Here is a 13,560-nt window from a genome sequence, read left to right on the forward strand (position 1 = left end):
GGCGCCTGGGTGGCTCAGTTGGTTAAGCGACTGCCTTCGGCTCAGGTCATGATCCTGGAGTCCCTGGATCGAGTCCCGCATCGGGCTCCCTGCTCGGCAGGGAGTCTGCTTCTCCCTCTGACCCTCCTCCCTCTCATGCTCTCTGTCTCTCATTCTCTCTCTCAAATAAATAAATAAAATCTTTAAAAAAAAAAAAAAACTACTAAAGAGCACTGAAATGTATACATAACAAAACCCAGAATCAACAGTTGTTAACATTTTATCCTGTTTTGCTTAATTTTAAATAAAACACACAATACAATGAAGAAAAGTACAAGGGCCAATGGCTTCCACACATCCCCAAAGGTAATAGCTAGCATGCATTTAGCCACCCTGATTTTCCTCTGCCTTTTTCATTTCCCCGTGGTCTCTGAATTTTGTCTCTCTCTGTGCACCTGCCACTCACCTTTCTTTCAAGATCCATGGCAGTTGTCCTCTCCTCCATGCAACCTTCCCTGGCTCCAGAAAGGCAGATGTTGGGCAGCCTTTCCTCCTGTATAGCTCATCTCCTGGAGTTGGGGGTCAGGCACCTTGTCTGATTTGCACTGGTATCTCCAACATCTTGTTGATTTCCACACAGAATTACTGAATGAACCAGTGAGGAGACGGAATGAGATGGTTTGAGAGAGAGACACATACGTCTATTTCCTCACCCCTTACAGTCCCGGCTTGTCCCAGTGCCCTTTACCTTACTTACCCCATCTCCTTGTCACTGTAGCAATAGGCATGAACAACTCATTCTGTCCCCTGCCCCCACATTCCCATCGGGTCAGACTGTGTCCAGTTTGCCAAGAGAGAATACTGGCATTCAGCCCCTTGGCGAACTGCCCTCGGATCCATGAGCTGTGGCTAACAAGCAGCACAAGCCTGATTTCTCGTCTTCGTTTCCCTGAATCTGGCCAACTAGTACCAACCAGTTTCCTCCACAATAAATTGGTGATGTCTTCCAAGAAAAAAGGTAAGTTTTTTTTCTTCCTATTTTATCTCTTCATAAGCATTGTTATAAATCCTTTAAAACGAGAACGACGGCAAAAAGCATGCAGGCGTTCTCTCATACCGTCCTTCCCCCACCGCCACGCATGTAAGTGTACGTGGACATTCAGAAGCTACTTGAGAGCTTCTGTCCGCATGCGCCCTCACGCACGGGCGCACGCACGCACGCACACGCACACGCAGGCACGTTCCTTATTTGAAACAGAAACTCATGGCAACACGTTTTACTGTGTGATGGTTTAGAAACAATTTCTCTTTCATCTTTGTTCTAAAAGAGAGCGAAGGCAAAAGGGGCATGCGAAATCATGTAAACAAATGATGAGCTAAAATAAAGGACCAGAGTCCTTGTATGTTTTCTTTTTAAGCATTTCAAGAGCATAATACAGCACCTGAGCTGGAGTACGGGCTAAGTAGCTGATGAGACCGAACGAATGAATTAATGAAGGAAGGAGCGCAACACCGTTCTTGATGGGGAAGCCGTCACCTTTTGGTATAATATACCTTTTAAGGCGAATCCAGGCTGGGCAACCACTCATTTGCCACTCATTCGCCCACTGGGTTTGCACAATATTTGCGCTGGAGAGCAGGGTGTGACCAGGAGTGAGGAATCATGCGCCAAAGTTCTAAGGCAAGATGTGAGACTTGGAAAGTTCACATGGGGACGAAGAGCCAAAATAAATGAGTTGTAAAGACTGGAACTGAGTCAGAGATAGTGGGAAAAACTTAAATGGTAGCAAAAAAAACTAGCCAACCAAAAGCAACCCTGATTTGAAATACCCTTTCCTGGCCGTAATGGCAAATAAATGATATTCCTAAAAATTATTTGTCTAGTATTTATACTACTTATTTTTTTCCCCAGTGAACATTAAGTCATTGTTATCTACATACCTTGTGGTCCAAATAAATCACTTTTTAAAAAATGGAGGTGAAAACTAAATATTGAATATTTTATGTACCACTTCATGGCATTTAGTAGAATTCAGTTGGATAATTGGAATTGGGAAATTGAGCATACAGTACAGACACTGAAAAAAATCCCCATAATTTTTTACATAATATTAAATATATCCATAAACTCTCATACCCTGGACTTGGAGTGGGGGGAGGGGTACAAAATCAGCAAATAAGTCTCTGTCCCACATTAGCTTAGGCTTTTCTGAACAGTGGTATTTTATGTTCAAATATTATTTGTTCCTCTTAGTGCTTCAACCCACTCCCTTCTCCTTTCCAAGGTGGCATGTGGGTAAAGGGAAAGCCATCTGTGTTGCCAGATCCTCCCCTCCCCTTCTCTCCTCCCACCATCTTCACCCTACTTAGCCTGTGCCCTCAATCTCAGCCAGTCTTCCAACTGGGCCCTGAACTAGGATGGTGCTGCTACACTCTGCTATGGGGTCACAGCTCACTCTGTCACAGTGGCTCTACAGTGAGCCATTTGGCACCATACTCTCAACTCTGTGCCTCATTTCCCCTCAGGAAGCAGATGGAAACTTCCAGACCCTCCAGATGTCACCCAGTCATGGAAACCTGTGTGAGCTTTCACAAGTCTCTCCCTCTGCCTATGTCACTATACAGTCACCCCTTGACTATGGTTCAAAGTTTAAGTAGGCTATTTCAGGGTTCATATAATCACTTTTTAATTAGTTTAAGGGGAAAACATGTAAATTCAGAGCTGTATTACCTCTAAGTTTTGATCACTTACATTCCTAGCACAAATAAAATTCTAGCACATAGTAGATCCTCAACAAATATCTGATGAGTCAGGGGAATGAGTAGAGATCTTGACTATTCAGTTGGCCAATAATGACAGCAAAATAGAGATCCAGAGAGACTGACCAATTCTTGATAAATCTGTGGATATAGGAGTAGGTAAAGCCAGTATTATCCCTGGACTTTGTAGACACTCATGTAGGAGTTGGATTTCTGTCATTTGCAACCAAACGATTAATAAAAAAGCATAACCCTAACATAACTTACACTAATAAATCTTAAAATATAGATTGAAGTCATGATTTGTAAGGAAAATATAATTTACCAATATTGGCTTGAGACAGAAAATCTAATTAATTCAGTAACCATAGGAAAAAACTAAATAGGAAAAAATCTCGATAAAGACTTTGTGCAAGACTTTTTTCTCCCTTCGATTAAGAAAGTTTTTAAAAAAATATCAAGGATAGAGGCACCTGGTTGGCTCAGTCAGTAGAGCATGCGACTCAATCTCGGGGTCATGAGTTTGAGCCTGATGGGTATAAAGACTAAAAAAAAAAAAAAATCAAGGATAGATAACTCTATGAAACAGAAAAAAATGCAGTTTCATCTTACTTATAAACAGTTCTATCCCAAGAAAAAAATGACTTAATATTACAAATCTTTGAATAAAATTCACTAAATTATACCAATTAAAGCAGATACTGATCCTCCAATATATGCTGAAAAATCACCTAATAAAATTTCATACTTTCTAGTTTAATTTTTTTAAGTATCTTTTTTTTTAAGATTTTATTTTTCAGAGAAAGAGAGAGCACAGCAGGGGAAGCAGTAGGCAGAGAAAGAAGCAGGCTTCCTGCTTAGCAAGGAGCCCAATGTGGGACCCGACCCCAGGACCCTGGGATCATGACCTGAGGTGAAGGCAAACGCTTAACTGACTGAGCCACCCAGGTGCCCCTCTAGTTTAATTTTTTTAAGTAGAAAATTAGTAAGATAGAACTTAACAAAGGATATCTACCAGAAATTCAGAGCATATGTTATCCTTAAAGGTGTAACATTAAAAGCATTTTCACTGAAGTCTGTAGCAAAGCAAATACTTGTTACACATTGCTAGTATTCAACATTCTGTGCCAGACCATAGCTAAAGCAATCCTAAACAATTAAATAAAACATGAATATTGTATAGGAAATAAAGTCTCACCAACTGCCAAAGATGGGCTTCTTTTGGATTTTTTAAGTAAGAATATGTTAACAAACTTTTAAGTGTTCTACAGCATAACACATTAGCATATAAAAACCAAATTGCTTTTACCATGACAGCAATGACCAATTATAAAATACATTAGAAAAAAGGTGTATTTCATTGTATCAACAAAAATTAAATGCCCAGAAATAAATGTCAAAAAATGTATGATGATATAAAGAAATCTTATGAAACCAAGCCCACAAAAGCTCTGGTTTAATGAAGACATATATTGTTCTTGAAGAGAAATACCACTGTAAATCTCTCCAAATCCTATGAATTTAGCACAACCAAAAACATAACTTCAAGATATGTTCACCAATAGTCAAGAAATTTGGGGGGAAAACATTAGGAAGGCGTTACTTCCACCAAATCTGACAACACACCAGAAAACTAGAGTCAAAGCAATATATTGTTTATTTGGGATATCAAATACCTCAATTAAAGAATTTATCACATAATAAAACAGCATTTCAAATCAGTGAGAAAAGAGTGGACTTCAATAAATGGTTTTTGAACTTTTCAATAAAGGTAGCTCTAGGGGCGCCTGGGTGGCTCAATTGGTTAAGTGACTGCCTTCGGCTCAGATCATGATCCTGGAGTCCCGGGATCGAGTCCCACATCGGGCTCCCTGCTCAGCAGGGAGTCTGCTTCTCCCTCTGACCCTCCTCCCTCTCATGCTCTCTGTCTCATTCTCTCTCTCGCAAATAAATAAAATCTTAAAAAAAAAAAAAGTAGCTCTATACCTTACTCTTCACAAAAATCAATTCTCAATGAAGATCTGGCTGGATGCATACATGATAAATGTCTTAGAATAAGGAATATACTTCATATTTTGAAATGAGTCATAAAAATTTACCAACTTGAATACAGAAATATAAAATATTAAAAAAAAGATACCGTATGTCAAATTAAATACAAGTGACTGAGTAAACATTGGTAACAGACATAGAAGACTAATATCTATATGAAAAACTCCTAACAAAAATGAAATAGACAAATCATTCAACAGAAAAATGAGCCAGTGGGAAAAGGCAATTCACACAAATATAAAAACGGTCTAAAATAAACATATGAAAAGATGCCCATTGTTACTAGTGCCAGAGTTTTTAATTAAAACAAAATAACATTTTTTCATTCATTAAAAAATCTAGTATCAAATGTCCTTAATGTTATGGGGAATGGGTACTCATTCATCACTGAGAAACTGTAAGTTGATAATAGCCATTTTGGAAGCCAACTGAACTATCTTTTTAAAACTGCCTAACTCTGGTCTAACAATTCAAAACCTAAGTATATACAACAGAGAAGTCCTTTTATGCACATAAAGAGTCATACAGGATGATGTTCTTTCAGCATTGTTTGTAATTGGGGGAAAAAAGGAAACTCCCTTAAGAGTCCATTTTAGGGTAAATGTTTAGATTATGGAATGATTTTTTTGTTTTGTTTTTTACAAAAGTAAAGAGATTAGGTGTAATTATACTGAAATAAGCCAAGTAGAAAAGTTGAGGAATGATATGCATACATTTATGTAAAAATTAGAACTATACATTTTATTTCCTGTGCTTATATATAATATGTATATATATTCATGGACAAAGGTCTAGGTAGAAAGTTAACAATTGGTACTTAGAGGGAAGGTATTAGGATTGAAGGTGATTGCCAAAAATAGGTTTATCTCTGATGTTTTTACAAGTAAAATGTAGTCATATACTAAATTTGTAATTTCAAATGTAAAGAAAAAGCAGTATGCAGAAAATGATACATTTTAAGAAAAATATACACACAAAATTATTCTTTGTATTTCTTTTTTTCTTCCTTCTGTGATGTAAACATAGAGGAGAGGCTCTGGAAGATTACCTGCCAAAATGATGCGAATACTATACAGGTATCTCCAATAGAAACAGTACATTCAACTCCTATATTCTCATTTGAGAGAGGAAAATTCAAGATTTATAAAAACAATACAGCATCAGTTTAGAACTCTTATTATTTTGTTTAGTTATTTATTAACATTCACATGGTACATGATTAGATACTGAAATTTTGCCATATCTTTAGAATGTAGTATTTGGGGCAGAGGGGAATACAATTTTTAAAGTTAGACTTAAAGTCATTAGCATTTCAGTCAATAGTTAAATTTATACACACTTCTAAAAGAAGACAAAACCAGATTGGCTATTTCTTTAGTAGTTTACTAATTCTACCTTACACCACTAAACAAAAATGCTTATTTAAAGTTATCTGACGACTGTTCTTTCTGGAGATTATTCTGTAAAACCTTAATTCTAATGAGAATGATATTGGCATTCATACACAACCAGCTACATTTTATGAATAACACTACTTTTGAATGTATAAACTAAAAATTGTTTTTAGAGGACTGTGCTCTTAGAATTTTTTTTAACGTAGATTAAACTCTACAAATATTACCACACCCATTATCAATATGGCTTCCAATTATTAAATAAATTGCCTGTACCAATACGGTTTTTCACACCTCTACAGAGTAAAGAGAACACCAAAGCAGTCATATCACATTGTATCCTAAAGACCTATCACGTAAGTGACAATTATCCCCTTTTTTCTGCTCCTACTTAGGAAGGTATTTGCATTTGAGATAGCAGTAATCCCACCATAAAGTCCTCTATCAACCTCTCATATTGAGGGTTCTTCAGTTAACAGATACAAAGACTGGAAGTTCATTCACTCATTTGTGACCTTAGCTACACCCTTGAAAGACTTTTTTTAGTAGCAAGGAAAGAGGACACAAACAGGAGGCAAAGTAGCTTCCATGATGACCTCCCAGCACTTTTCCAGGTAGCGGAATTGCTTACTTTTAATTCATGTATTGCTGAAGTCCCAAATCGTGAAAACAATAAGAGAAACTGCCAGAGCTATCTGGTTTCACAGTGGTTAGGAGAGAAAAGTTTATAGGCAGTAGTTTCTTCCAAATAAAAAGGTCATCAGTAAGGAAGGAACACTCTGAAGGATATCTTCAGTGGAATTTGGAATTTCCCTCCCCTATCCTAGGTACCTACTCAACTGTCTTCTATAGCAATTTGGCTTGTGAAAGTGCCTCTCACCTTCCTTATAAAAGAACAAGTTCCTTTAGAAAGGCTCCAATGGAGAGAACACTAGGGTGGTGTTATAAACCTAATCTGTCACTGAGATCCCAAAATGACCTTAGCAACTTCCTCTTCTGCATTACAAGAGGGCTGCACTAATGTCTGAGTCAATGATCTAAGCTCTAAGAGTCAATGATCCATGTTTTCATCAGAGGCCACCAAGGAAGGAAACATACCTTTTTACTTCATATCATGAAGGCACTTTTATAACTCTATCACACATCAGTTTTGTCTTCAATTCAGCAATATTTTACATGAAACACCTAACATCTCTTACGTTTACAGGTATTCAAAAAATAGGAGCTGATGACAACAGTTCAATCATATACAAGTAACTGATGTGAAGAGACTCAGAAAATAAGTCATTTGAGTAGATTCTATAAATCTTTAAAACAAAAAGCAGGTATAATTTTATTTCAAGAAAATATTTAGCATTTAAAGTGAAGTATGACTACTAATTAGTAGCGCTGGCATTTATTTTCTTTTCACAGTGAAACTTGGAAAACAAGGTATGAGTTAAACTGAACCCATTTAATATAAAAGTCTTTAGTCACTTAAATTTATTTTTATAACAAAGCACTTTTTATATAATTTAAAATACATATGCTTTGATTGAAGAGTGACTGTAAATGGATCCAGTTTTCTTCCACCTGTGATGACAACTTCGTCATTTCTTCTAGAAGTACTGGCTCTGAAGGAAGCATTTTAAGGTGTAACTGAAAAGAAAAAATTATAATATTTAAGAAAATTAAAATTTTGTTTATTCTAGATTCAACCTTCTTACCAAGGAACATCATAAGATACTATTCTGAATATTTTTTCCTTAGATGCTGGTTTATTACCAGTTCCCATTTCCCTCTTCTCTATCAAACTTTCTTATGAGTTCCTTTATGGTACTGTCTGTCTCTCCCTTAGTAGAACTGAAGTTGTCATCACTCTCCTCCACCTAAGGATATCCCTGATACAAGTCTCGAAACAAGGTCCTAGTTCTAACACTAACTCCGTATTTCTGTGCTTTAGGTTTCTCCTTTCACTGGAACCCACTGGTAATGAATGACTGATGGCTCTCTGCTTTAACTCCTAAGGATTAAAGTAAATTTATATTCAGGAACTATAGTTGGTAAATTTGGGAAAGGATACAGAAAAAATCTGTAGCATTTCTATTTTTTTCATCCTACATGCTACCATCTAAATATCTACTTATAAAATAATTTTAAATAATTAGATCAAGTAAAAACTCATTGTATATATTAATGGGCTAGAGGAAGTATCCTATCTGTTAACACTAAAAGTCAGCATCATCTACTTCCTTCAATATAATATAATACTGAAATAAACATGAATTCTCCATTATGTTAATCATAAAAAGAACTGTTCTTGCTAAATCACTAGAAACCCCTTCAGCCAGAATAGAAGTATTTTGATTCCAGCAGCAGAAAAAAACAAAAGCAAAAAATAAACATGAAACCTAAGTTTCTCTTCATGATCACTGCCAAAATATAATGACTTAAAAAAGTTAATAGTTTAGTATACTGAATCAAATGGATGATGCAGAAAAGTCAGGGGGATGAGTCAAAATTGTGCTGAGTAAAGGAAAAGACTACAAAGCTGTAGTGTTCAACTGTCCAATACAATAATCACTAGGTAAAGAAGGCTATTTAAATTTAAATTAATTAAATTTCTGTAAAATAAGAAATCCAGTTTCTCAATCACATTAGCCACATTTCTCAGTGCTCAGTAGCCAAATGTGTCAAGTGGCTGCCACATTAGACCGTGCAGATAGAACACTGCCATCTTTGCAAAAATTCTATCAGACAACACTACCCTAGGGGAAGGCAAGCTGAGAAGTATCATCTTACATTAGACTTACCTTTAGAAACAATGCAAGATATGCCTGGGCTAACTCAAAATCACGCTTCCTGTCCAACATCATCTCGATCATTTTTAAGAAGCTCTGCATAACTTCTACAGATCCACCACAATCAGGAGACAGGCTTTGCAGCTCTGTTTCAATTCCTGATGGGCCTAATTCTTTCAGAAGGTTAAGAGCAGCTTCATCTGCATTAAGTTTTAAGAAGAATCCAGTCATTACCTACCATCACTTCACTTAGGAAACTATAGTTTCATTTCATACCCAAGCAACATACATTTAAATTACACAGGAAATTCTTCCTGTGGCTTTATTTTTTCCTGTTAAGTAGTAAAATGAACCCCAAATTAAGTAACAATCAGTACAAATTATGACAGCAATACAATAAAAAGTACTAAGAGCACTAAAATTTTTGCATTTAAGTTTTTTTTTCCCTGCTGCTCAAGCTGTTAAAATCTAATGCCTAGTGACAGACACTTCAAGATGGTCTTACATCAATCAGAACAAATCCAAATATAAGAAGGCTGTAAGGTACATAAATTATTAAGAGTAGTTGCATTGAGAACAGGATGAGGTGGAGGAATTTATTTTCCTTTCCTTTTTATTATAAAAATTTTAAACTACCATATGATTATTAAGAAACACTAACAATACAGAAACATATAAGAAGGGGAAAGATTCCACCTTATTCTTACCCATCCCAAATTTACTCCTTTTCTCTAGAAATAAGCATTTTTGTTTTATATGCATCCTACGAATACATATTCTATACACTTACAGCTATTCTATAACAAGTATTTGATATTACAGTGGTAATGACTATGCTTTTAGCTTTTAGAAAAGAAATAACACCAATGACAAAACTCTAATAAATTTTATTCTTTGTCCTTTAGTCTATACTAAATAAGAGTGCTTTTCTTCTTTGTCCCTCCAGAAATATAACAAGTTACTCCTTTATGATCTTGCTATTCTTTAGTCATCTACAATGGCCCGTCAGTACCATTATTTGACTTTTGCCAAGGTGGACTCAAGTGATGGCAGTATAAAAACAAAAGCATTTGGATCCAAAAAACAAGAGGATAAATCAAACAGGAGAGTGACTGTGATTTTATTAATTGCTTTTAGCTCTTATTGTTTATCATTATTAGCCGTAGACTGTAGCTTTCAAAATTTTAATCTATTAACAATAAATACATTTTAAAATTGCTTAATGGGTAACTTGGGAATATCTAAAAATCACCAAAGACAAAAGTCTCTGCTCTATTATAAACTGTATATGTAAATAAAAACAAAAGAAAGGGACGGGGGGGGGGCGGGCGGGACACACACTAATTTTCCATATAGAAAATGTGAAATGTTCTCAAAAGGTTATTATAATATTAATACTCATCCAAGTTTAGTGTCACTCGTTTAACATAATACAAAAGCTAAAATTATTTCACATTAAAATCAAAATTTAATCCTAAAAGTTTTCTATCTTCTTTCAGCTACTGAAAAATCTGCTAATATTTCGTTCAATTTCTCTTCATATAAAGTACAATATATTGATGATACTTGGTAAAAGATTTTATAATTTAACTTACACTTATTATTTACCAGTCCTTCTTCAAGTTTCAAGCAGAAATCTGATTTTTGAGCCAAAATTCCAAGATTTACCACTTTAGACTTAAACAAAAACAAATATACATTATTCTAAGAATACAAGTGTAACAAAAAAATCATAGCTTATAATTAAGAGCTGTCATTAATTTACTCTGTATCTGTAAAACTAGGTCTTGACAAAGAACTACAAATGCAGAACACAAAACACACCCTATGTACTTAGAATGCTCCAATTTGATTTTTACCTGATGGGGATCATTATTTTGCTCAGGTGCAGCATATCTGGGTACAAGGCCAGGAACCGTTGGAATAAAAAATGGTGCTGATTTGGGTACTTTGGGTGGTTCCTTTGGTTTATTCTTTTTCTGATTAAGAGAAAATGAGAAAGGGAAAAAGACTAATAAGTAATTACCTTGCCAATAGTTTCTAATATTTAATTCCAAATCAATTTTAAAACAAAGTGCAAAAAGTAAAAAGGAACGAAACTCTCAAATTTGAATGCCAAAATAAAATGCCAACTGACGAATATTACAGGTATCTTTAAACTGGGCTTCTCAAGGCAAACCTCCAGTACCCTTGCTAATAAGGTAGAATAAAAATGACAAGGGTTCAGGAGAAGCTCTAAGAGCTGTCATTTTCCTCAAACATGATTTACATAATATTTAGGTAAAGAAGTAGCAAGTAATTTTGAACTTTACAACCTTTTTCGCAAAATGGGCTAGAAAACAAAACTTATATAAATGCTCAACAGTTTCTTACATTTTTTTTTTTCCTCCAAAAAAAATTTGGAGCCAGAGGTAGACTTTGCCATTAGAAATAATTTGGTGAAATTTTCTTGTGAAGAATAGCCCTGATTCTTCTATTTCGTTGGAATTTCTATTGATTTTTCCTTAGTACTTTTTGTCTTTAAAGAGCAAGAGAACACTATTGCTCATTTATAAAATATTTCAAGGGTTAGTAAAATTCTATCAGGAAAACCTCCATTGGAATTCCTACTGACAGAATTTAGTTTTGGTGACCACACGCTACACATCACTACCTCAGGAGCATCTGATGAAAGAGCCTTTCTATGGTAAACTGCCTAATAAAGGAGTCTCACAATTTTACCTTACACTATTCCTCTTCCATTCTTTAGGAGCTATCCTACAAGAGAGATTCGTTTTTTGAAAGAAAACCAAGGATACTTGTGGCCTTGTGGAGGCACAGCAAAAAAGAAAGTTAGTACATGAAAGCAGGACAAGGTACTGCCAACTGCAGCGTAAGCACTGCCCTTCTTGGGGAAGGGTGGACTGCAGTAAGAGTCACAGTTACCCTTCTAACTCACTGTTCTTGAGTTAGAAGGGAGAGAGTCACTGAGTTGTAGATAAGAACAAAAGGCTTTTTGCAGGTGCTCCACAGGGCTCTGGAAATGGTCTAATCTACTACACAAGGAAAACCAAAAGGAGAAAAGTTACCCACAGGACAAATATAGAAATTCTAACTTCTTTCAGTAAGAAATAAAAATATTGGAGATGTTGGCATATTTCTTCCATAAAGATCATTCACTCAGGTTTCTAAATAAGTTTTCATGCAGGAGAAAACTGTAACTAAGCAAGGAATAGAGCAGTCCAAAACCTTAGCTCAATTAATTGGGCATTATTCTGACTGCTCCCTTCACACTGATCTACTTGGCCTTTTTAATGCATTGCTTTTAAAGCTATCCCATAAAGTACTGCCTTTATAGCTGACATACTGGACAACGTGATAGAGAGATTTCACAACTGTGTTCCTACACAACATACATTAAAGCTAACGTCTAATCTCTCAAAAAGTGAGCAAGTAAAAAGCAGCATATTTAATTTTTGAGAAGAAAATTAACACGTGAAAACTCTTTCCTTACCCAAGACACACATATCTTTTCTGGTGCTAAGTAATCAGTTACAAAAACACCACATCTTGTCATAGTTATCTATGTCAATTCTTACACATTTTATGCCTGGCCTAGAATGTGACTTAGTACGCAAATAACCTTTAGTGAATGTGAATATACATATATCTAACCAATCAAGTTTCATAAAACAACACTTACCCTTATTATCAGAGGATAATCTTTGAAGTTTTCTACTCTATTCCTTTCAATTACTTTTGCTACTCACAAATGGGGGTCATAAAATATGCTTTGAAAAACACTAATTTATGCCATAATTATCCATTTTTCATGTAAAATTGTAAATTCCTCAAGGACAAAGGAGCTAGTTTTTTTTTCCGCTGCTGTTGTCCTTGAGACATATTAATTATATAATTAATTATATTAATCATATTAATTTATGTGCCTGGACTCAGCACAGCAAGCGATAAAAATCTTCTTGGAGTTGACAAGAGTAAGGTATGGAATGGTAAAGGGTAGCTGAAGCTTAATTAAAAGACCGGAGAAAAGTCTTCTGGTCCCCAAATGCCTACCAATAGAAATATCAAACATCATGGCAGCAATTTTTTTCCCTCATTTTGTGAGTTAAAATAAGTTTATTAGGTTAGATTTAAAACATCCAATTTTTAATGGTTCTGTAGTTGCAGGCTGTACTGCTCAGTGCTCTCAAAGTCAATTTCTATAAAGAATATTGTGATAATCACACTGGATCAAACAGCCTTCAACTAATTGGTATTTTCTACTCCCTTGGCATCAACTGTTCCTTCTGAAACCCTCCAAGTAGAGGAAGCTACCTCTACTAAAGAAAATTCTTCTGGAATGTGTCTTTAGGGACCAATATTAAGTGACTACAGCATTACCTTAATAACATCAAGATTAAGAAGGTTTTTCCACCGTGATTCAGGGAGGAGTGATAGAGTCACCAATTGCTCATTCAACTGTTCTGGGGAATCATACTCTATCATTTCATCACTTGGTTCTATGGTTTCTTCTGATAATTCCACATCTTAAAACAAAAAATTTTCAGGTAAAACAAATTAATGCAGAATGATATTTTTATCATATAAAAAGGAAC

At 35.4% G+C, this 13,560-nt stretch overlaps 1 protein-coding gene across 1 annotated transcript in view; it reads right to left on the reverse strand.

The window, feature by feature from the left end:
* Nucleotides 1–4,373: 4,373 nt before the first annotated feature.
* Nucleotides 4,374–13,560, reverse strand: part of WDR36 (WD repeat domain 36) — a 39,365-nt gene continuing 30,178 nt past the window's right edge. The window contains exons 19-23 of the mRNA XM_006743241.3: nt 13,346–13,491; nt 10,825–10,944; nt 10,561–10,642; nt 8,978–9,165; nt 4,374–7,823 (exon numbers count right to left, since the gene is read on the reverse strand). Coding sequence (XP_006743304.1) covers nt 7,674–7,823; nt 8,978–9,165; nt 10,561–10,642; nt 10,825–10,944; nt 13,346–13,491 — 686 coding nt within the window. The 3' untranslated portion in view covers nt 4,374–7,673. The remainder of the gene's footprint in view (nt 7,824–8,977; nt 9,166–10,560; nt 10,643–10,824; nt 10,945–13,345; nt 13,492–13,560) is intronic.

This window comes from Leptonychotes weddellii, chromosome 7 (genome assembly GCF_054177405.1).
Source record: "Leptonychotes weddellii isolate Sample4059 chromosome 7, ASM5417740v2, whole genome shotgun sequence".
Classification (NCBI taxonomy): domain Eukaryota; kingdom Metazoa; phylum Chordata; class Mammalia; order Carnivora; family Phocidae; genus Leptonychotes; species Leptonychotes weddellii.